Genomic DNA, 21,624 nt, shown 5'->3' on the forward strand with positions numbered 1-21,624 from the left:
AATAATGTTTCCTTATCTAGCGTTAGTCATCTCATATGTATAAACTGCACTCCACACTATTCTACGGTATCTTCGTCACTTTTAAATTGTGTTTACATATTGCATCACCCATCTCATATGTATACACTGTATTCTATACTATGCCACTGTCCAATGCTGCTCTGACATACAGTATGTACAGTTGAAGTCGGAAGTTTACATACACTTAGGTTGGAGTCATAAAAACTTGTTTTTCAACCACTCCACAAATTTCTTGTTAACAAACTATAGTTTTAGCAAGTCGGTTAGCACATCTACTTTGTGCATGACACAAGTCATTTTTCCAACAATTGTTTTCAGACAGATGATTTCGCTTATAAGTCACTGTATCACAATTCCAGTGGGTCAGAAGTTAACATACACTAAGTTGACTGTGCATTTAAACAGTTTAGAAAATATCTGAAAATTTGGTAATTGATCTTCCTTGAGATGTTTCTACAATGTGATTGGAGTCCACCTGTTGTAAATTCAATTGATTGGACATGATTTGGAAAGGCACACACCTGTCTACATAAGATCCACAGTTGACAGTGCATGTCATAGCAAAAACCATGCCATGAGGTTGAAGGAATTGTCCGTAGATCTCCGAGACAAGATTGTGCCGAGGCACAGATATGGGGAAGGGTACCAAAACATTTCTGCAGCATTGAAGGTCCCCAAGAACACAGTGGCATCCATAATTCTTAAATGGTTTGGAACCACCAAGACTCTTTGAAACCACCAAGACTTTTGCCACCTGGCCAAACTGAGCAATCTGGGGAGAAGGACCTTGGTTAGGGAGGTGGCAAGAACCCGATGGTCACTCTGACAGAGCTCCAGACTTCCTCTGTGGAGATGGGAGAACCTTCCAGAAGGACAGCCATCTCTGCAGCACTCCACCAATCAGGCCTTTATGATAGAGTGGCCAGACGGAAGCCACTCCTCAGTAAAAGGCACATGACAGCCCCCTTGAAGCTTGTCAAAAGGTACCTAAAGGAAAACAATGAACACTATGGTCCTCAGATCCTCAAGGCACTACAGAGGGTAGTGAGTACGGCACAGTACATCAAGCTTCCTCCCATCCAGAACCTCTATACCAGGCAGTGTCAGAGGAAGGCCCTAGAAACTACCAAAGACTCCAGCTACCCTAGTCATAGACTGTTCTCTCTGCTACCGCACAGCAAGCGGTACCGGAGCGCCAAGTCTAGGTCCAAAACTCTCTGTTTATTAACTATGCATAGTCAAAATACCTCTACCTACATGTACATATTACCTCAATTACCTCAACTAACCTGTGCCCCTGCACATTGACTCTGTACCGGTACCCCCAGTATATAACTCGTTACTGTTATTTTATTGTTGGTCTTTAATTATTTTATTTTATTGTTTTATGTAAATACTTTAACACTTATTTTTCTTAAAAATGCATTGTTAGTTAAGGGGTTGTAAGTAAGCATTGAACTGTAAGGTCTACACCTGTTGTAGTCGGTGCATGCGACAAATACTATTTGATTTTGATTTAAATATCATAATTGTATGTCAAAATGTGTACTTAATTTACACTTTCAGTAGTGTAGCAGCACATGCTCCCATCCAGAGCAGCCTCCTTTAGCAGCCGCAGTGCTTACTAGCTGATTAACTACTACAACATGGTTGTTATCAAGCTACAACATGGTTGTTATCAAGCTACAACATGGTTGTTATCAAGCTACAACATGGTTGTTATCAAGCTACAACATGGTTGTTATCAAGCTACAACATGGCAGTGACCTACAACATGGTTCTTATCAAGCTACAACATGGTTGTTATCAAGCTACAACATAGTTGTTATCAAGCTACAACATGGTTGTTATCAAGCTACAACATGGCAGTGACCTAAAACATGGTTGTTATCAAGCTACAACATGGCAGTGACCTACAACATGGTTGTTATCAAGCTACAACATGGTTGTTATCAAGCTACAACATGGTTGTTATCAAGCTACAACATGGTTGTTATCAAGCTACAACATGGCAGTGACCTACAACATGGTTGTTATCAAGCTACAACATGGCAGTGACCTACAACATGGTTCTTATCAAGCTACAACATGGTTGTTATCAAGCTACAACATAGTTGTTATCAAGCTACAACATGGTTGTTATCAAGCTACAACATGGCAGTGACCTAAAACATGGTTGTTATCAAGCTACAACATGGCAGTGACCTACAACATGGTTGTTATCAAGCTACAACATGGTTGTTATCAAGCTACAACATGGTTGTTATCAAGCTACAACATGGTTGTTATCAAGCTACAACATGGCAGTGACCTACAACATGGTTGTTATCAAGCTACAACATGGTTGTTATCAAGCTACAACATGGCAGTGACCTACAACATGGTTGTTATCAAGCTACAACATGGCAGTGACCTACAACATGGTCATAGCGGTAAGTTGCCATAGTGTTAGAGGCCAGAGGAGAAAGATAGTCCATCTCTATTACTGTATAGCAGTAAAAAGGTCAGTTGTAAGACATGAAGTCATCCTGGTCCTCTATAATGAAAACTCAGAACAGGAAGTCAACTTGGCAGAAAAATACTTCAGGGTGATATTTGGGGACATATTTTCTACACCAAATATTGCGATATCCGATATAATTGTTTTGCGCCATTAATGACAAAATGTTTTTTTTGGCTTATTTACTAAATTAGAGTCACATTCTCATTAAATAATCTTTGTGTGCTGAAAAATGTATCTTAGTTAATTCATTTAGACTTAATTTGACATATAGATACAGCTTAACTGATACAACTGCACAGTTTTGATTTGTAATGTTCAAATAGAGCATAGTCTTGAACACCACAAAATATCTTCTTGCACGTCACGATATATCATCAATGTCAAAAATTCACGATATTCTATTTATTCATCTATCGTCCCAACCCTAGTATTGGATGACTTTTGTAAGGTCATTGTGGGAAGTAACATGTCACTGTGGCTTCTTGTAGAAAGAGGCAGAAGAGCGGCACGCGCTCCTGTCCTGGTCTGTATTGACATTGATTGACTGACCACCAAATTATCCCTGTCACATCTCTGGCACCGCAGAGTGCTCTAAAGCTGACACAGACACACACATACCCACAAAATACCCACACAAGCACACACATCTGCATCCACATACATGTACGTACACATGCACACACACACATTATTCAAAGACGGACACAACAAACCCTTCTATTCGAGCAGGCACACGTAAAGTATCATACAGTCAGCACACACTACACTACATCAACCTAGCCCTGCTGCCAACAGCCACTCCCAGGACATGTGTTCTTCACTTCTAATCACACACATGCACACGCCATCCCACCACCCACATAGGCTACAATACACACACCATGCTACACATACAGTGCATTCTGAAAGTATTCAGATCCCTTATTCTAAAATAGATTGTGGATCTGCAGCCTCAAGTCTTCTTGGGTATGATGCTACAAGCTTGGCACACCTGTATTTGGGGAGTTTCTCCCATTCTTCTCTGCAGATCCTCTCAGCTCTGTCAGGTTGGATGGGGAGCATTGTTGCACAGCTATTTTCAGGTCTCTCCAGAGATGTTCGATCGGGTTCAAGTCCGGGCTCTGGCTGGGACACTCAAGGACATTCAGAGACTTGTCCTGAAGCCACTCCTGCATTGTTTTGGCTGTGTGCTTAGGGTCGTTGTCTTGTTGGAAAGTGAACCTTTGCCCCAGTTTGAGGTCCTGAGAGCTCTGGAGCAAGTTTTCATCAAGGATCTCTCTGTAGTTTGCTCTGTTAATCTGACTAGTCTCCCAGTCACTGTCGCTGTCGCTGAAAAGCATCCTCACAGCATGATGCTGCCACCACCATGCTTCACCGTAGGGATGGTGCCAGGTTTCCTCCAGACATGACGCTTGGCGTTCAGGCTAAAGAGTTCAATCTTGGTTTTAACAGACCAGAGAATCTTGAATCTTGAATCTTGAACTTAAGGTGTGTAATAGAAAAATTAAGTATTTACCTGATTTATTTGATATTAATGCTTAACAACAAATATTGAACTAATAGTAAGATATTTATGTTCTGCTAATGCTGTGTCTTTATGGTCTCCATGGTCTCTTCCTGCAGTTAGTCTCAGCTTATGGTCAAGGAAATGGGTTTTGCTAGTGATAGCTTGAGCTGACAATGACTTGGTGAAAAAAAAACTAATGCTGGCATTCCTTAGACAATATGTGGTGTGTGTGACCAAGATAGAGATAGCCTGGAACAGTTTAGAACAATCCCTTATTGTCCTAATCAATCTAGCATCTGGAAAACTATGCCGGGGTCAGGTTAAAATGGTACCGGGTTTAGATGACCACAGGATGAACCCAGAGCGGCTTATGATGCCCCTTGGCTGCATGGGAGGGGAGGAACCAGCCATGACCAAGCATTCTTAGTGTCAGCTATATAAAGAACTCTGCATTTCTGTAAATGTCTCTCTCAGTTTGGTTTTCCACGACAGGTGTCTTTTGGCAAACTCCAAGCGGGCAGTCACGTGTCTTTTATGGAGGAGTGGCTTCCGTCTGGCCAATCTACCATAACGGCCTGATTGGTGGATGGCTACAGAGATGGTTGTCCTTCTGGAAGGTTCTCCCATCTCCACAGAGGAACTCTGGAACTCAGTCAGAGTGACCATTGGGTTCTTGTTCACCTCCCTGACCAAGGCCCTTCTCGCCGATTGCTCAGTTTGGCCAGGCAGCCAGCTCTAGGAAGAGTGTTGGTGGTTCTGAACTTTTTCCATTTAAGAATGATGGAGGCCGCTATGTTCTTGGGAACCTTCAATGCTGCATAAATGTTTTGGTACGCTTCCCCAGATCTGTGCCCGACACGAGCTCTACGGACAATTCCTTCAACCTCATTGCTTGGTTTTTGCTCTGACATGCACTGTCAACTGTGGGACCTTATATAGACAATCAATTGAATTTACCACAGGTGGACTCCAATGAAGTTGTAGGAACATCTCAAGGATGATCAAAGGGTCTGAATACTTATGTAAAAATGTGCAAACTTAAAAATGATTATGCAAAATTGTCCTTATGGGGTATTGTGTGTAGATTGATGATCATTATTTTTATTTAATCCATTTTAGAATAAGGCTGTAACGTAACAAAATGTGAAAAAAGGGAAGGGGTCTGAATACTTTCTGAATGCACCAAATATCACACACAAGCATGAATAGTTCACAAACGAAGTACACACTACCCATCGTCCCTTCCTCCACACACACACAGTCTGACTAGCCCCCACCCACACCCCCATCTCCCAGCAGCCCGCCCTTGCAGCATGTCCCAGGATGAGGAATTGCCTTGTTAGTGCATTCACAAACGAGGTGGAAGGAGGGATCACAGTGAGGAGTGATGGATGGAGCACAAATAGGGGCAGGATGTGAGGAGCGAGGGAATGTGGAAGAGACAGAGGAGAGGAAAAGGAGTGCAGGGCAAGGATTTGTCCAACCTGTTGGGTATAGAGAGAAACACAGTGTGATATTAAAGAGAGGAGTAAGAGCCAGGGGGTGGAATGAGAAGAGAGGGAGAGAGGGAAAGAGGTAGAAGACAGATACGTGTAATGAGTACCCTGTGTTACGGCTGTGTACGGGAGGCGAAGTCAGGTGCAGGAGAGCAGAGTAGATTTAACAGGCGCACTTATATTCCGGTCAAGAAATAGGCACAAAATGACATCAAAGAAAACACGGAACATGAACAAAAGTATAGAGTGTGAACATCTCACATAACAATAAACAATTACACACAAAGACATGGAGGGGAACAGAGGACTAAATACATGCAGTGTGATTAGATAATGAAAACCAGGTATGTATGGAAACAAGACAAAACAAATAGAAATATGAAAAATGGAGCGGCGATGGCTAGAAAGCCGGTGATCGCCAAACACCGCCCGAACAAGGACAGGAGCTGACTTCGGTGGAAGTCGTGACACGCTGCAAAGTGAATATTCACTCACTGAGACCAAGGCTCTGCAATCTTTGATCACATATGACAGCTAGAGACAGGAGCACTCCTGGGAACAGGCTTGGTATCAGTATTGATAAACAGGATATAAACTAAACTTATTTGGCTATCTCCTGATATACCTGACTAATATTGAAAACTCAAACAGGTACATACTGAAGATGTGTATGCTCATCCCCAGAATACTTTCACGTGTCTCTTTTCAAAGGATGGAGATAAGAATATTAACAACTTTATAGTTAAGAACAATAGAACAACATGAAAATGAAACGGATTCTACAAGAACCAATATCACTCCCTAAAAACACACCCCTACGGAACAATCCTTGGATAGCTTTTCATAATTCATCGATACCTTTGGCTCACATGGAAAACTAAAGGCATAGAAACTGTAAATGACGTGGCAATAGGAAATACATTTTTTTCCATGACAGAATTAAAAAGACATTTGGACTGCTCAATGTAAACATTTTCAAATATATGCAACTTAGAAGTTGTATATCACCAAATTTCCACCTGAAAGGTTTTGGACATCACAGCAATGTTGAGGGAATCCTATTTGAGTCAGAAACAGATACTCATATGATAAGTAAGATATATAAAACCTTGCAGAGAGGCTATCCAGCTAACAATCTCTTAAAAAATATATACACTATTGGAACGAAGAATTAAATAAAACAGATATTGGCTCAAGATGGAGGGAATGTTGGAACATATTGAACTAAATTATAGTAAACGAAAATGTACACTTAATCCAGTTTAAAGTAATGTATACAATGCATTATACATGACACAAAATTTACCAATTCTACAGCACAACGGCAGAGTTGTGTCTTAAGTGTAAATCTAACAAGGACTCAATAATTCATGCCTTCTGGGAGTGCTATAAAATCCAAAGGTTATGGGCAGAGTTAAAAAGATGGCTGTCAGAAGTTTTACAACGTAAATGTATTTTTAATCTGTCTATCTGCATATTTCAAGACATGGCATGTGGAAGTGAGATACCCAATGGGTTGGACAATATTAGTTTTTGTAAATGATATTGAAGAAGCTATTACTTACATACTGGAAGTCAAAAGATACCCCAGTGTAAAGAGAATGGAAGAATCAAAATGTTTAATGATTTAAATATTGAATTTAAAGTCATATGAGGCAGAGTCTTACAAGCATTGAAAACAACATTGGGTGTGGATATGGTGGTAATGTGGGTCTGAGCAAGTGGGATATTATTCATGTTTGTGGAAATGTATGTACGTAAATGCTAAGTTGTCTACTGTTTTTGTCTATCGTATGTATCTTTATGTTATTGTAAAAAAATAAACATTTAAAAAAGGACAATATTTCAAAAAAGGACCTGTGGTTTGTGTGCATGTACTTGTGTGCTGTGTGCAGCTGACCCCACTACGTCTGTCTGTGTTTGTGACAGCAGGTCATCACTAATCACTCAGTGGGTGTTGTCTTACGACTCAGGGCCATGCTGAGAGAGGGGGAGAGAGAGGGGAGGTGAGGGGACACGAGGAGGTTGCAAGGTGGGGCAGAGGACAAGATCAGTACATCAAGCCACCCCCACATGCATAGTCTGCAATCCCTCCAAAAGGAGACTACAATAGCATACAAACCAGTAAGTAAACTATACGTCACTTCACTTTCCTCATAGAATTATGTCATATCTACAGCCCAAATTCCTCTTGCTCTATGGGACTCCAGCAGACTTTTAATATGATTATGACCTCTCCATGTGACCGTCGATAGCCGTTCTGAATCAGCATTATCCTCAGGTTCCATTCATCAGATAGATTGTTGGTGCCAGGGTCAACGATAAGCCTTAAGGTCCAAGTGTCACGCCCTGGTCAAAATATATTGTGTTTATCTTCATTTATTTGGTCAGGCCAGGGTGTGGCATGGGTTTTTGTTTGTGGTGTGTTGGTATTGGGATTGTAGCTTAGTGGGGTGTTCTAGTTAAGTCTATGGCTGTCTGAAGTGGTTCTCAATCAGAGGCAGGTGTTTATCGTTGTCTCTGATTGGGAACCATATTTAGGCAGCCATATTCTTTGAGTGTTTCGTGGGTGATTGTCCTTAGTGTCCTGATGTCCTTGGTCTGTGTTAGTTTACACAAGTATAGGCTGTTTTGGTTTTCGTTACGTTTATTGTTTTGTAGTGTTTGTGTTTAGTGTGTTTTTTCATTAAACATGAATCGTAATCTACACGCCGCATTTTGGTCCGACTCTCCTTCCCACCTAGAAAACCGTTACACCAAGGGGTTAACACATTCTGCGTTGTTTTCTAAACTGATGCCTAGGGCTGGGGCTATTTTCTAGAAACGTGATCTAGCAGCAGTGAGTCAGAGAGGCAGAGTGGAAAACTAAATAAGGTTCTGATCTAAACTCATTAAACTAGTGTTTAAAGCAGCCAAACACCCCCAGGCCTAACCAGCTACTGAGACAATCACAGTGACACACACATGAGATTACCATAATCAGGCCAAAATGTTTTATAGGGATCCATCCACTCTCTCGCTGTTGTCTGTAGCATAGCTAACACAGAATCACAGCCAAGACATTGGTAATATGTGTGCATGACAAAATCATACAGCCCATTTAACAAACGAACAGTGGTGTGGCAACATTATTGTGACATATATCATATGATGGTGGCATGTTGAGAACTCAGCACCTCCACCCTGCATGACACATGCTACACAAGGAGTCTTAAGAACATAGCCCAGACAGACGTGTTGACATATTATGCCCACAAAATATGGCGTTCTCATTGAGCCCACCATAAATAACTTAATACATCCACATTAACCAGCTACTGATCCTGATATACAGCACAGATTTAAACTGATTTATAGGATTTCCAGACGCTTTACTTAAAAAGTGTAGAAATCATGATTTTCGTTCATTCTCACACACTGCTGGCCGGTGGGCTTTAGGACAGGCAGTCAGTGGTTAGGTGTGTAGTATGGTGGTGTTTGTCCTTCTCTGTGTTTGTTCCTCTCACCTTGCTACCCCTACTCAAGGGCTGCTGTGTCGAGTCACTCTGTCACCCTGTCACTGTCCCAAACCAGCTGAGTCAGACTCCTATTACAGTATGTGTCCATCTTCTAAAATAAAGAAATGTGTGTCCAATGTGTGAATAACATGGACATTTTGTTCGAAAGCGGGGATCTGCCAGTTGTTCGTCATATTGAATTAACTGTAAAGAGACCTAAGGTCCTTCTGGGGTTAAGCGACCGTGATGTTTACATAGAGAGATAGAGGATCTGGATGCACTTAGCTGGTCTGTGATGCTGCCCTATGAGCTGTGTGGGCTGTGTGGTGACTCTGTGTGGTGACTGTTGGTCCTCTGTGGCCTGGAACAAGGTGGCTAACACAGGTCTCATCAGTAAACAGCCAATTGAGGGAGATAAGAGCTGAGAGAGGGCTAGGGCTGGGGCAGCTGGGAAAGGGGGACTGATTGGGACAGGCAGTGTGGGCCCACTGTTAGTCACACTCCATGACAGAGTCTGCCACACACATGAACAATGATTAATACACACAGAACAGAGACAAGGAGAGAGAGAGTGAGAGCGAGAGAGAGAGATTTAAATCATCTTTATTGGGTCTGGGAACCCACAACACAATAAAAACTCATACAAAACCATAGTTACACATCAATTAAAAACACAACACCAAATCCTCCTCCACAGTAACTAAACACAACAGACTCTGAATAACCCATATACTCATAAACAGATCAATATTGTTAACCAGTTTGTAATAGGCTGCTGTCCCCGAATAACCTGTACTTTAGCCCAAATATCAACAGTTGAGAAGAGAAAACCTCTCCCAAAGCTGAGAACGAAGAAGTGATCAGGTCAATCATCCCGACCAACCTGGGACACTGTAAAAACAGATGTTCCAGAGTTTCAGACTCAGCACAGAATGGACACCCTTCCCCAACAGTAGGATCCAGGTGTAGCAGACACAGAATGGACACCCCTCCCCAACAGTAGGATCCAGGTGTAGCAGACACAGAATGGACACCCCTCCCCAACAGTAGGATCCAGGTGTAGCAGACACAGATTGGACACCCTTCCCCAACAGTAGGATCCAGGTGTACCAGACACAGAATGGACACCCTTCCCCAACAGTAGGGTCCAGGTGTAACAGACACAGAATGGACACCCTTCCCCAACAATAGGATCCAGGTGTAGCAGACACAGAATGGACACCCCTCCCCAACAGTAGGATCCAGGTGTAGCAAACACAGAATGGACACCCCTCCCCAACAGTAGGATCCCGGTGTAGCAGACACAGAATGGACACCCTTCCCCAACAGTAGGATCCAGGTGTACCAGACACAGAATGGACACCCTTCCCCAACAGTAGGATCCAGGTGTAGCAGACACAGAATGGACACCCCTCCCCAACAGTAGGATCCAGGTGTAGCAGACACAGAATGGACACCCCTCCCCAACATTAGGATCCAGGTGTAGCAGACACAGAATGGACACCCCTCCCCAACATTAGGATCCAGGTGTAGCAGACACAGAATGGACACCCTTCCCCAACAGTAGGATCCAGGTGTACCAGACACAGAATGGACACCCTTCCCCAACAGTAGGGTCCAGGTGTAGCAGACACAGAATGGACACCCATGATTCTAAAGGAAATGTCCACCAGGCCTTGCCCACCCTCGTGCAGTGGCAGGTACAGGGCTGCAGCTTTAATCCAGTGTTGTCCAGACCAGAAGAAATTGACAAGGGTCCTCTGAAGCTCTTGTATCAGACCTTCTTTAAGAAAAAACACAACTACTTTAATCATCCGTGATGTATAAGCAACATTCTCATATCCTACCTTCTCTCCTACGGCGACCAGAAACTCCTCCACAGTAACACACCTAAAGCCGTTCCGAAGTGACAGCACGGCTTTAGATGGGTTGCGTGTGGGTCGCCATGGTGTCCCCATGTGGGTCGCCATCCCCGCCAAAACCAGGGTAATTTCGACACGAAAAACAATATACTTAATTCTACCACAACAACTAAATAAAAATAATGATAACCGTAATCATGCAGAGGAAGAAAAAAAAGATAGCAACAAGAAAAGGAAACGTAAAAGAAAAACCAAGATATCTAACTCTACATAACACTCGCACTCACTCACACAATTCCCAGCATGCACCTAACACTCCCAGCATGCAGAGAGAGAGAGAGAGAGAGGTGGGGGGGGAGGCAGGAAGAGAGGAGGGGAGGGGAGAGAGAGAGGGAAATAGAGAGGAGAAGGGAGATGGTGAGGAGCTGAGAAGGTTAAAATCCAATAGTCACAGAAAAGAGGAGACGTTGACTTTGGTGAGAAGGAGGGCACATCAATGCTCACAACTTGTGACATACAACTCCTCCGTCTTCAACGGCTACCTCTGGAGATCCCTTCAATCTCCACTTAGTTGGGTAAATCTGCTTGTGTTTTTTTGCACCTTACTTGTAGAATAATCTCCCAAACTCTATTAAACTGTATGATTTGGTGACTCTAGGATTCAGACGGCTGATTGATGACCTTTTGACGGAAGAATGTCGTGGAAAATTTCAAGATTATGTTATAGTGCTTGTAAAATTATATTATAATCTTTGTATTGCATTAGAATGGTTGTTTTATTCGACAGAATAGAGTATTCTGTTAACTATTGTGAGTGTGTTCCACTGAGGATGGGCCTCTATGAGATAGCACTGACAGAGAAGATTTACGATGTCTTTGGGGTGCACATCTTAACCAGTTGATAACAACACATTGCCTCATTCTCAGTCATACTCACACACAATTCCAGTAGCCTACAAACAAACACAAACACACACGCACATGCACACACAGTGACCCCAGGCAAACAAATTAACATAATATGTAAATTGGTATTAATATCAATGTCCATGGTCAGACTGCCTTCCAAAACTTACATTGGGAATCATTTGTTGAATGCCAAACCAAGCAAATGGAGTAGACCTAGCTTCCTGCCAGAGGATTCCCAACTTCATTTACATAATGGTTCCACCAAGCGTGGCAGTTATTCTATTTTCATCATCTCACTTCCCGTTGGCTGGCACGGGAGAGTGTTCATCAGCATTCACCACAGGTATCTAAACAGGGAGGATTGCCAGAGGTACATGGCTGGGGCGACAAACCGCCTATCAGTCTGTCCATAGTGTCACTCCTTTAGCTCTCCCTTCCCCTCTTTCTCTCCTTGTGCCTGTAAGTGTTTCCAGTCTGTGTGTGCTATTGCACCTGTAGCAAATAAACAGAGAGTAATCAAAAGAGAGCAACCAACTGTGCCACCTCCCAGATATAGTCTCTCTCTTCTCTAAGTGTAGAGGACATTTTCCTCTGCTCTTTGCTTCTCTTTCTCAGCCATCTCTCTCTACCTCTATACCACTCCCCTCTATCTCCTTCCTGCAACCCATCTCTCTGCATCCCTTTATCTACCTTCTCTCTCCTTTTCCTTGTGCTCTTCTCCGCCCCTAGTGGGAATGGGTGTAAGCTGCTCCTTTTTCCACTCCCCGTCTCCTCGCTCTCTCCCTCTCTTCCTCAGTAATGTGCTCCATGCTACACCATTAGAGGCTAGCCAGAGAGCAGGGCTAGGGTCAGGGGGAGGAGAGAGGGATAGGGGAGGGGGGAATGAGGCAAAGTGGCTGGAGAGGGGAAGAGGTTGAGGGTGAAGGAGTGAGGGATGCGGAGCTGGTTGGCAGAGGAGGGTAAGGGAAAAGAGGGACACTAGAGGGTTGGAAAAATGAGAAGGAGAGGGAATGAAAGGAGCGAGTGACAGATGGGAGACGAGGACAGACAGAGCTGTTTGTGTGTGTGCGGGTGTGTAAAACTCCCTGGGCCTTGTTCTGTCAGGGAGCCAGCTGATGGATCTACCCCTCCCTGATAAAACACATCAATCAATAACACAGCATCAACACTACAGAGGAGCACAGCGACACAGACATGATTACTTAAAGTGCACTGCACACATACCATCTACTACCACTACAAGGGCATAACTGTACACAGCTCTCTGCCCCAGCCTAGCCAACTATCCCTCAACTATTATCTCCATTTTAACATTGCTAGTGTATCAACCTTATACAAAATCTCCCATATACCTTTGCTACAGTATATTTTTCCTCTCAACAATATTTCCTCTGCCCTTCCTAGATCATCCATCTCCTCTCAACGATCTTCCACGAGGTATCTGCCCTTTCTAGGGATACCAATTGAATTTCCCTTTGTTTTCATCCCAAGGACAATTGTTCTCAACTGTCTCAGTGGTCTCCACTCGTCCCCAGCAGCACATACTGTACATAGAGTCCAGTATGAGTGGTACATGGAGTGTCACTGATGGGATGTAGGGTGTTGCCAAGGCCACATGATCCACACAGACCTTGAGGAGCTCTGATTCCATTACATAACATGGCTCGCTGTCTCGGTCTGATAATGAGAGGGCTGTGTAGCAGAGGTCTAATGGCCAGCCCCTGCAGCCAATCTGGGGGAATGGTAATCGAGATCAGATGAAAACAGACCCAATCTGTGAGGAGCCGATTTCTCTTGTAGTAGCAGCATGTTAGTTATAATTAAGGTCAATTAAAAGACTATGGAATCCAGTTGCAGCTGATGTGTCTTTTTGGGCTTACTCTCAGGACTCAATCTCTGTATGGTTGGTGTGCAGCGTCAATATGTCACACTGTAATCACCATGGCAAAAATCTGTCACTTCAGATGCCTTCCTTTTGACCCAAGGTCAAAATAAACTTTGCCGATGCGATTTACTGCCATTACCCATCTCCTGCACTAGAAGGGCTCTGATTGGCTAGTTTCTCTAGAGAGGCGATGTACTGATTAACGGGAAGGCTGATAGATGAGCTGTTTGATTGGCGAGACAATATATCTATCTGAATGGCATTGGCAGACTGGCTCCCACATTTCAAACAGGGAAAACACACAAGAGGTAGGTATCAGGTCCCAACAGCCTTAAATAGTCACTGTTGTTCTCCTCTCCATCCCGCCTCCAGGTGGATATCTTCCGTCCCAGAGCTCTCACTCCATTCAGTCCCTTTCAGACCAGTGGGCTGGAGAGAGATGGCCAGAGAGGGGTCAACTCTCCACCAAAAACAGACTTGCCCATAGTCCCTAAAATACTACAGTGAGGTGGAAGTGATTGGGGAGAGGATAACTCATGAACAAACAGATGCTGTGCAGGACGCCATACCCCTTCCCCGGCCTAACCCCCCTCATTCTCTGCCTTCGGTTGGCAGGGTGTCTGTTGGCAGCAGGACAGAGTTTGGGCTGAGGTATAAAATTAGCTCAGACAAAGATTCAGAGGTTACACGCTTCTAATGAAGCTATTGATTTTTGATGAGCCAAAACAGAGCGCTTTTGTCTTTAGGAGCTGTCAGTGGATCTCTTTCGTGACTTCACTGCATCACATTACCCAGCACTGAGACAAGCCAGAGACAAAACCTCGAACCAAAGCAGGATTGGTCCAAGACACATCAAGGAACCGTTCCACACAATACATGCAGAAACACCATGTCATGTCACCGTCAGCTAGCAAAGTAGACACACACCCTGTAGACATATGATGAGATGTGCACACACACACACACACACACACACACACACACACACACACACACACACACACACACACACACACACACACACACACACACACACACACACACACACACACACACACACAATGCAGTGAGAACCCTGGGGTTGAGACAGCTGTGAGTACAGCTGCAGATAAAACATGTGGAAGAGGTCCCTAGGCTGGGCATCCACCCTTCTAACCTCTCATCTGCCGTCCACACCACTCCCCTTTTCCCCTCTCCATTCCTCCCTCTCCACAGAAACTTGCATTAATCAGTAGATTTGGTATTATTAACTACGCCACATACAGTATGAGACACTACAGAACAGATATAGCACAGTCAAGTCAACCTACTTTTCATCCTGAGTCATGGTGCCATAATCAGAAGTAGGCTATAGCTTAAGTTTTCCAGCTAATGTCTCAAAAGTACTAATCATATAGGGCCCCCTCTCCATTACTTTATTACTTGTCCAGTCAGTTAAGCTCTTAACATGGTGGTGACAGTCCTTCCCAGAGGCCTCTCTAAGAGCTTCTAATAATGGATCTCCACCCAAAACTACCGGATGTGCTGGGAAAATATCTAATACTGGTACTTGACTTTACAGTGACCAAAACACCTTTCCATAACCAATAAAGGTGAAGGCATTTTTTAACACTGAATTAAACAACCCAGTTAATTGTTTCATTTGACATTAAGTCGTTTATTAGCATGTTCACAGATCTGTAAGTGCGTGCCTTTAGCCAATTGTTTTTCCGCTTGTTGTCAAGTCGTACATAATGTTTGGCATGACAACAAACACAACAGGGGATTTGGCTAAATTGCTAATTGATCTGCTACCGGACTAGTAGTTTCTATTCCATTGTATTCATTTACACACACGTGATGGTTTCTACAACAAACTGCACATCAAAACCTGGCAGATCCAACCTCTGCTCCTATCTGTCCTTCACACCTTCAGTTGCCATGGGGAACCACATCCAAGGTCTGACAGCAGTGATGCTGGGCCAGCTACTGTTTGTGTGCAAGGACACACAACATGCATGTGTGTATGCACACACTCACGCTGTACAGACATACAGTACACACCAACACACGGCCCCATTCACATTGACAAAACAGTGCAATCTGGCATTTTTCTTTAAGTCAGCTATGCTTTATTACTTATTCTAAGCACTTATAATGTCACTTTTCACAACGGCAATTAGAGCAAAATAATTCTGCCTGCAGTTGGCAATTATCCCCCCGTCAGCAAAACAAGTCTCATTGATCTGTTGTGTTTGATAAATGTGTCACCAGATCCCAGTAAACATCATCTTCCACTATCATGAGGGTTGCAGGTAAGTTTGATAGATGAGATGAACAAGGTCCTTAATCCACATTGACAACCATAGTCTATGTTCAGTGACATGTTAGACCATGTTAAAGCCCAGGTGCCTTTTAATAGGCTGGTACTTAAGATCTTAATTGAATTTGAAGCAACATAAAATGGCTGGCACTAAACGAGATGGGCGTCTAGCGGATCGATATTTCTAGTCATTAAAGTCCGGTGATTTTGGGTAATAAAGGCAAGCATGGCAGATGGGATGGCCATCTTGTGATGAGGTAATAGCCCTGCTGAAACCTGGCTAAACCCTACACTGAGGATAACCTCCACCTCTAACCTCTTACTGTAATATTTCATACAATCCTATAAACTGCAATTTCATCCCTATCTGTTCTATGCACATCATCTACCTACGTTATATAGGTATGCACATCATCTACCTACATTATATAGGTATGCACGTCATCTACCTACGTTATATAGGTATGCACATCATCTACCTACGTTATATAGGTATGCACATCATCTACCTACGTTATATAGGTATGCACGTCATCTACCTACGTTATATAGGTATGCACGTCATCTACCTACGTTATATAGGTATGCACATCATCTACCTACGTTATATAGGTATGCACATCATCTACCTACGTTATATAGGTATGCACGTCATCTACCTACGTTATATAGGTATGCACGTCATCTACCTACGTTATATAGGTATGCACATCATCTACCTACGTTATATAGGTATGCACATCATCTACCTACGTTATATAGGTATGCACGTCATCTACCTACGTTATATAGGTATGCACGTCATCTACCTACGTTATATAGGTATGCACATCATCTACCTACGTTATATAGGTATGCACATCATCTACCTACGTTATATAGGTATGCACGTCAGCTTCGACATCGGTTTTGCACATCGGCGTTAAACTAGACATCGGGCCGATGCCGATGTTGGCATTTTTAGCTAATATCATCCGATTCCGATATGCTTACCGATATAACGTGCATCCCTAATTTAAACTATTTATTTTTGAAAACTCTCAGTTTTTGCCATAGCCCTTCTTGGCTTCTAAGGGTTTAAAAGGTTAGCAAGCCTGTCCGAGGTGTCAGACTTGATGACAGTTGCAATCCATCGGAGCGCTGTGATTGGTTGAGGCAGGGCTTAGCGAAGGGTCAATTGGCACACACAGATATAGCACAGTCATTATGCAAGCAGTACGTAGCAGTTTCAGCAAGGCTTCTAAAAATGTTAATGCAAAATGTTAACAGCTTGGAATTCCAAGGTCTAAGACAGTGCACATCCCTGGTCATTGAAACATTTATTTGGTCATTTTTAGTAATCTCTGTGCCTCCACCTATGAAGGAAGAGATCATCCTCAAGGCCAAAGCAATTCTAGAAAGAGTGAATGCCTCTGAGGTCACACTGTAATGGTTTTATCATTAGAGGACTGCATCCAGGAGGTTATATAAAAGAGGAATGAGGTACCCTGAAGCCATATCATCTCACACACACACGCGCGCGATTGCACATACAAACGGACACGCGCTCACACACACAACGCATTAGCAGGTCTTGAGTCTAGTATTGTATTAAGTCTACACCCTGTAGAAATAGGAAAATGTACTACAGCCCAATGCATTGCAATGAAAACACACAAAACATTCTACAGCATCCCTATATTTGATAATACTTTCTCCACTTTTCTCAGCCAACCTAAAACTCCAACTGATCTGTAAATGGTGATGATTGAGAAGATGCATTCGGAAACTATTCAGACCCCTTGACTTTTTCCACATTTTGTTACGTTACAGCCTTATTTTAAAATGTATTAAGTATTTTTTCCCCTCATCAATCTACACCCAATACCCCATAACGACAAGGCATAAACAGGTTTTTAGAAATGTTTGCAAACGTATTAAAAATAAAAAACAGAAATACATTATTTACACAAGTATTCAGACCTTTTGCTATGAGACTCGAAGTTGAGCTCAGGTGCATCCTGTTTCCATTGATCATCCTTGAGATGTTTCTACAACTTGATTGGAGTCCACCTGTTGTAAATTCAATTGATTGGACATTATTTGGAAAAGCACACAACTGTCTGTATAAGGTCCCACAGTTGACAGTGCATGTCAGAGCAAAAACCAAGTCATGAGGTCAACGGAACTGTCTGTCCCGTAGAGCTCCGAGACAGGATTGTGTTGAAGCACAGATCTGGGGAAGCGTACCAAACATTGCTGCAGCATTGAAGGTCCCCAAGAACACAGTGGCCTCCATCATTCTTAAATGGAAGACGTTTGGAACCACCAAGACTCTTCCTAGAGCTAGCCGTCCGGCCAAACTGAGCAATTGGGGGAGAAGGACCACGGTTATGGAGGTGACCAAGAACCCGATGGTCACTGTGACAGAGGTCTAGAGTTCCTCTGTGGAGATGGGAGAACCTTCCATTAGGACAACCATCTCTGCAGCACTCCACCAATCAGGTCAGGTCAGACGGAAGCTAATCCTCAGTAAAAGGAACAGCCCGCTTGGAGTTTTACAAAAGCCACCTAAAGGACTCTCAGACCATAGGAAACAAGATTCTCTGGTCTGATGAAACCAAGATTGAACTCTTTGACCTGAGTGCCAAGCGTCACGTCTGGAGGAAACCTGGCACCATCCCTACGGTGAAGGAATGTGGTGACAGAATCATGCATCGGGATGTTTTTTCAGGGGCAGGGACTGGGAGACTAGTTAGGATCGAGGGAAAGGTGAACGGAGCAAAGTACATAGAGATCCTTGATGAAAACTTGCTCCAGAGCACTCAGGACCTCAGACTGGGGTGAAGGTTTACCTTTCAACAGTACAACGACCTTAAGCACACAGCCAAGACAACGCCGGAGTGGCTTCGGGACAAGTCTCTGAATGTCCTTGAGTGGCTCAGTCAGAGCCCGGACTTGAACCCGATCGAACATCTCTGGAGACCTGAAAATAGCTGTTCTGCGACGCTCCCCATCCAACCTGACAGAGCTTGAGAAGATCTGCAGAGAAGAATGAGAGAAACTCCCCAAATACATGTGTGCCAAGCTTGTAGCGTCATACCCAAGACAACTTGAGGCTGTAATCGCTGCTAAAGGTGCTTCAACAAAGTACTGAGTAAAGGGTCTAAATACTTATGGGTCTAAATACTTATAAATACTTATGTAAATTTGTTATTTCATTTATTTAGTTGTATAAATTTGCACACAAAAATGAAATGTGTTTTTGCTTTGTCATTATGGGGTATTGTGTATAAACTGATGAGGCGTTTAAAAAAAATCAATTTTAGAATAAGTAACGTAACACATTTTGGAAAAAGTCAAGGGGTCTGAATACTTTCTGAATGTACTGTATGCATGAAGATATTGTAGTGTAGACACCTTTCTTTTTACACATACTGACAGGGTAGATCATCACTTTATGGAAGGGTTATCATTCATTCATTATGCCGCTGTCTCACCCTTATTTCCAATGCCAACCTTGGCATACAGCAAGCAATGTTTTCAAATGTGTGTGTTGTATTGAAATGATTGCAGCCAACAATTGGTATTAATTGGTATTGCAGAGGTATCCTCTCCTTCTCTCCTCCCTCTCTTTCGCCGTCTCTCATTTGGATGGTGTTGATGTGGAGGTCAGAGATAAAAGCTGGCCTGTGACAGATGTTCTGAACAGGATATTCTCCCTGTATGACGCCCCTAACATTGCTGAGACTGTTTGCCATGGTATGAACAACAGTCACGTGGAGCTACGGGCTCCCTCCTCTGCCTCTGCTCTCCTTGTTCTCTCTCTCTCTCTCTCTCTCTCTCTCTCTCTCTCTCTCTGCTATTCCATCTATATCACTCTGTTCTCTCCCTTTCTCCCACCATCCTCAGACTTCTCCAAGATCCCACCACTCTACACACCGACCTCACGTTGTCTTATAGTGATGAGAATACACACACAAGACATCAACAATAAGGTGTCATGTCACCATCATTACCCAGGTAATGAGCAAATGAGCCATGATAATTTAAGGAGCAGGTGGAGATATATCACTGTAGCCCACAGCACAGAACACTGAATCAAGAGATAGAGGCAGCTGCAGTGCACCCTATTGGAGAAAATCCTTTTAACCCTTAATCTCACAGGTAGAGCTGGGAGGTTTACATTAAAACAGGCTGTTCTTTAAAGGAAGAATAATAAACATAGCAAATAGGGAAAGGAGGGAAGAGATCCCTCTTTCCCTCTCAGCCGAGGATGGATGAACAGTCTCTTTCACATACTCATCTAGGAAAGTGACTACAAAAGCCAGCCTATCAGATATATGTGGCACATACTACAGCAGGTCCACAGGAGGGGAAAACAATAGAACCTGAAAGCCACATTAAACCCAGCCAGCAGGACATGACGACTCAGCTAGGAGATTAGGAGAGGGGAAGAGTGGAGGGTGTCTCCCCACACCGCCCCCGACCCTCTGTGACTCCACCCTCCAAGAGAAATGACATATGGGGAAAAGACCAGAGTAAAGAGCATAACACCCTCCTGGGGACAAGCGGGCAGGGCATGTCTGACTGAACAAACACAACCTGTGCATGAGCATCTGTGCATGACTGGTTAACACATGGCGGGTGTGTGCGCGTGACTGTGTGTGTAATTATATTGTTAAGTGTTAAGTGTTAAGTGTAACCCGTCCTGTACAATGGAGGGAGGGAGACAGGTTGAGAAAAGGAGGAAATTAACGAAAGAGAGAGAGGCAGAGAGAAATTGACACCATCCTCAGTCAACCATACCTTGCGTCTTCGGTCCCTCGATCGATTCCTCTTCTTGTTCTTCTCCTCCTCCTTATCCTTCAGCTCCTGAGCTGCGAGCTCCGCTAGGTCCTTGTTCTTGCGTAGCTGCTTGGCGGCTTGTGCCATGGTGCAGCAGCTGCTATCGCCGTAGCTCCAGTCGTCACAGTAGCGGTCCCCGTCCCTGCCCCAGCCCAGGCTCTAACGACGGCTGTGGCTGCCACTGCGTATGTGTTACGGTGGCGCTGGGAGCGCCTGTGTGTGTGAGACCGAGCCCCCAGCAGCCACAAATGAGATGCTGCTAGTGTTACTGCTGCTACTCATCCAGTAAGGCTGTGTTGCACTGATATGCCTCCCCTCCCCCTCACCCAGCACAGACCAGTCACGCAGTCCTGTGCTCAGCACGGTGGGGATCCTGCTGCAGAGCTCCCTCTCTCTTTCTCCCTCTGGTATGTCCTCCTCTGCTTCTCTCTATCCTCCTCCTCTACTGTCCTCTACTACACTGACCAAGCTGCTGAGAACTGTGTGTGTAAAATACAATTGTAAGGGCACACGAACTGCAGATTCCTTCAAATAATTTTTGTCTCTTCTTGCCTCTTCCACGGTTCCACGATTCCCTCAAAGGAAAAGGACAGCAATCCTGCAGTATAGCAGAAATGTTGTTATTCTTCAATCAAATATATAAACTGGGTGGTTCGAGCCCTGAATGCTGATTGGCTGACAGCTGTGGTATATCAGGTCATATACCATGGGTATGACAAATAATTTATTTTTACTGCTCTAATTATGTTGATTACTAGTTTATAATAGCAATAAGTCACCTCAGGGTTTGTGGTATATGGCCAATATACCACCGC

At 43.7% G+C, this 21,624-nt stretch overlaps 1 protein-coding gene across 6 annotated transcripts in view; it reads right to left on the minus strand.

Moving 5' to 3' along the window:
* The window catches only part of ank1b (ankyrin 1, erythrocytic b), a 76,788-nt gene extending 55,448 nt beyond the window's left edge, over positions 1–21,340 (minus strand). For 4 of the 6 annotated variants that reach the window (XM_031802999.1, XM_031802997.1, XM_031802998.1 and 1 more), the window contains exon 1: positions 20,771–21,340. In XM_031802999.1, coding sequence (XP_031658859.1) covers positions 20,771–20,896 — 126 coding nt within the window. In that variant the 5' untranslated portion in view covers positions 20,897–21,340. The remainder of the gene's footprint in view (positions 1–20,770) is intronic. The other 2 variants (XM_031803001.1, XM_031803000.1) reach the window with 1 other exon arrangement.
* Between the last annotated feature and the right edge of the window lie 284 nt (positions 21,341–21,624).

Source organism: Oncorhynchus kisutch, linkage group LG23 (genome assembly GCF_002021735.2).
Source record: "Oncorhynchus kisutch isolate 150728-3 linkage group LG23, Okis_V2, whole genome shotgun sequence".
Classification (NCBI taxonomy): Eukaryota; Metazoa; Chordata; class Actinopteri; order Salmoniformes; family Salmonidae; genus Oncorhynchus; species Oncorhynchus kisutch.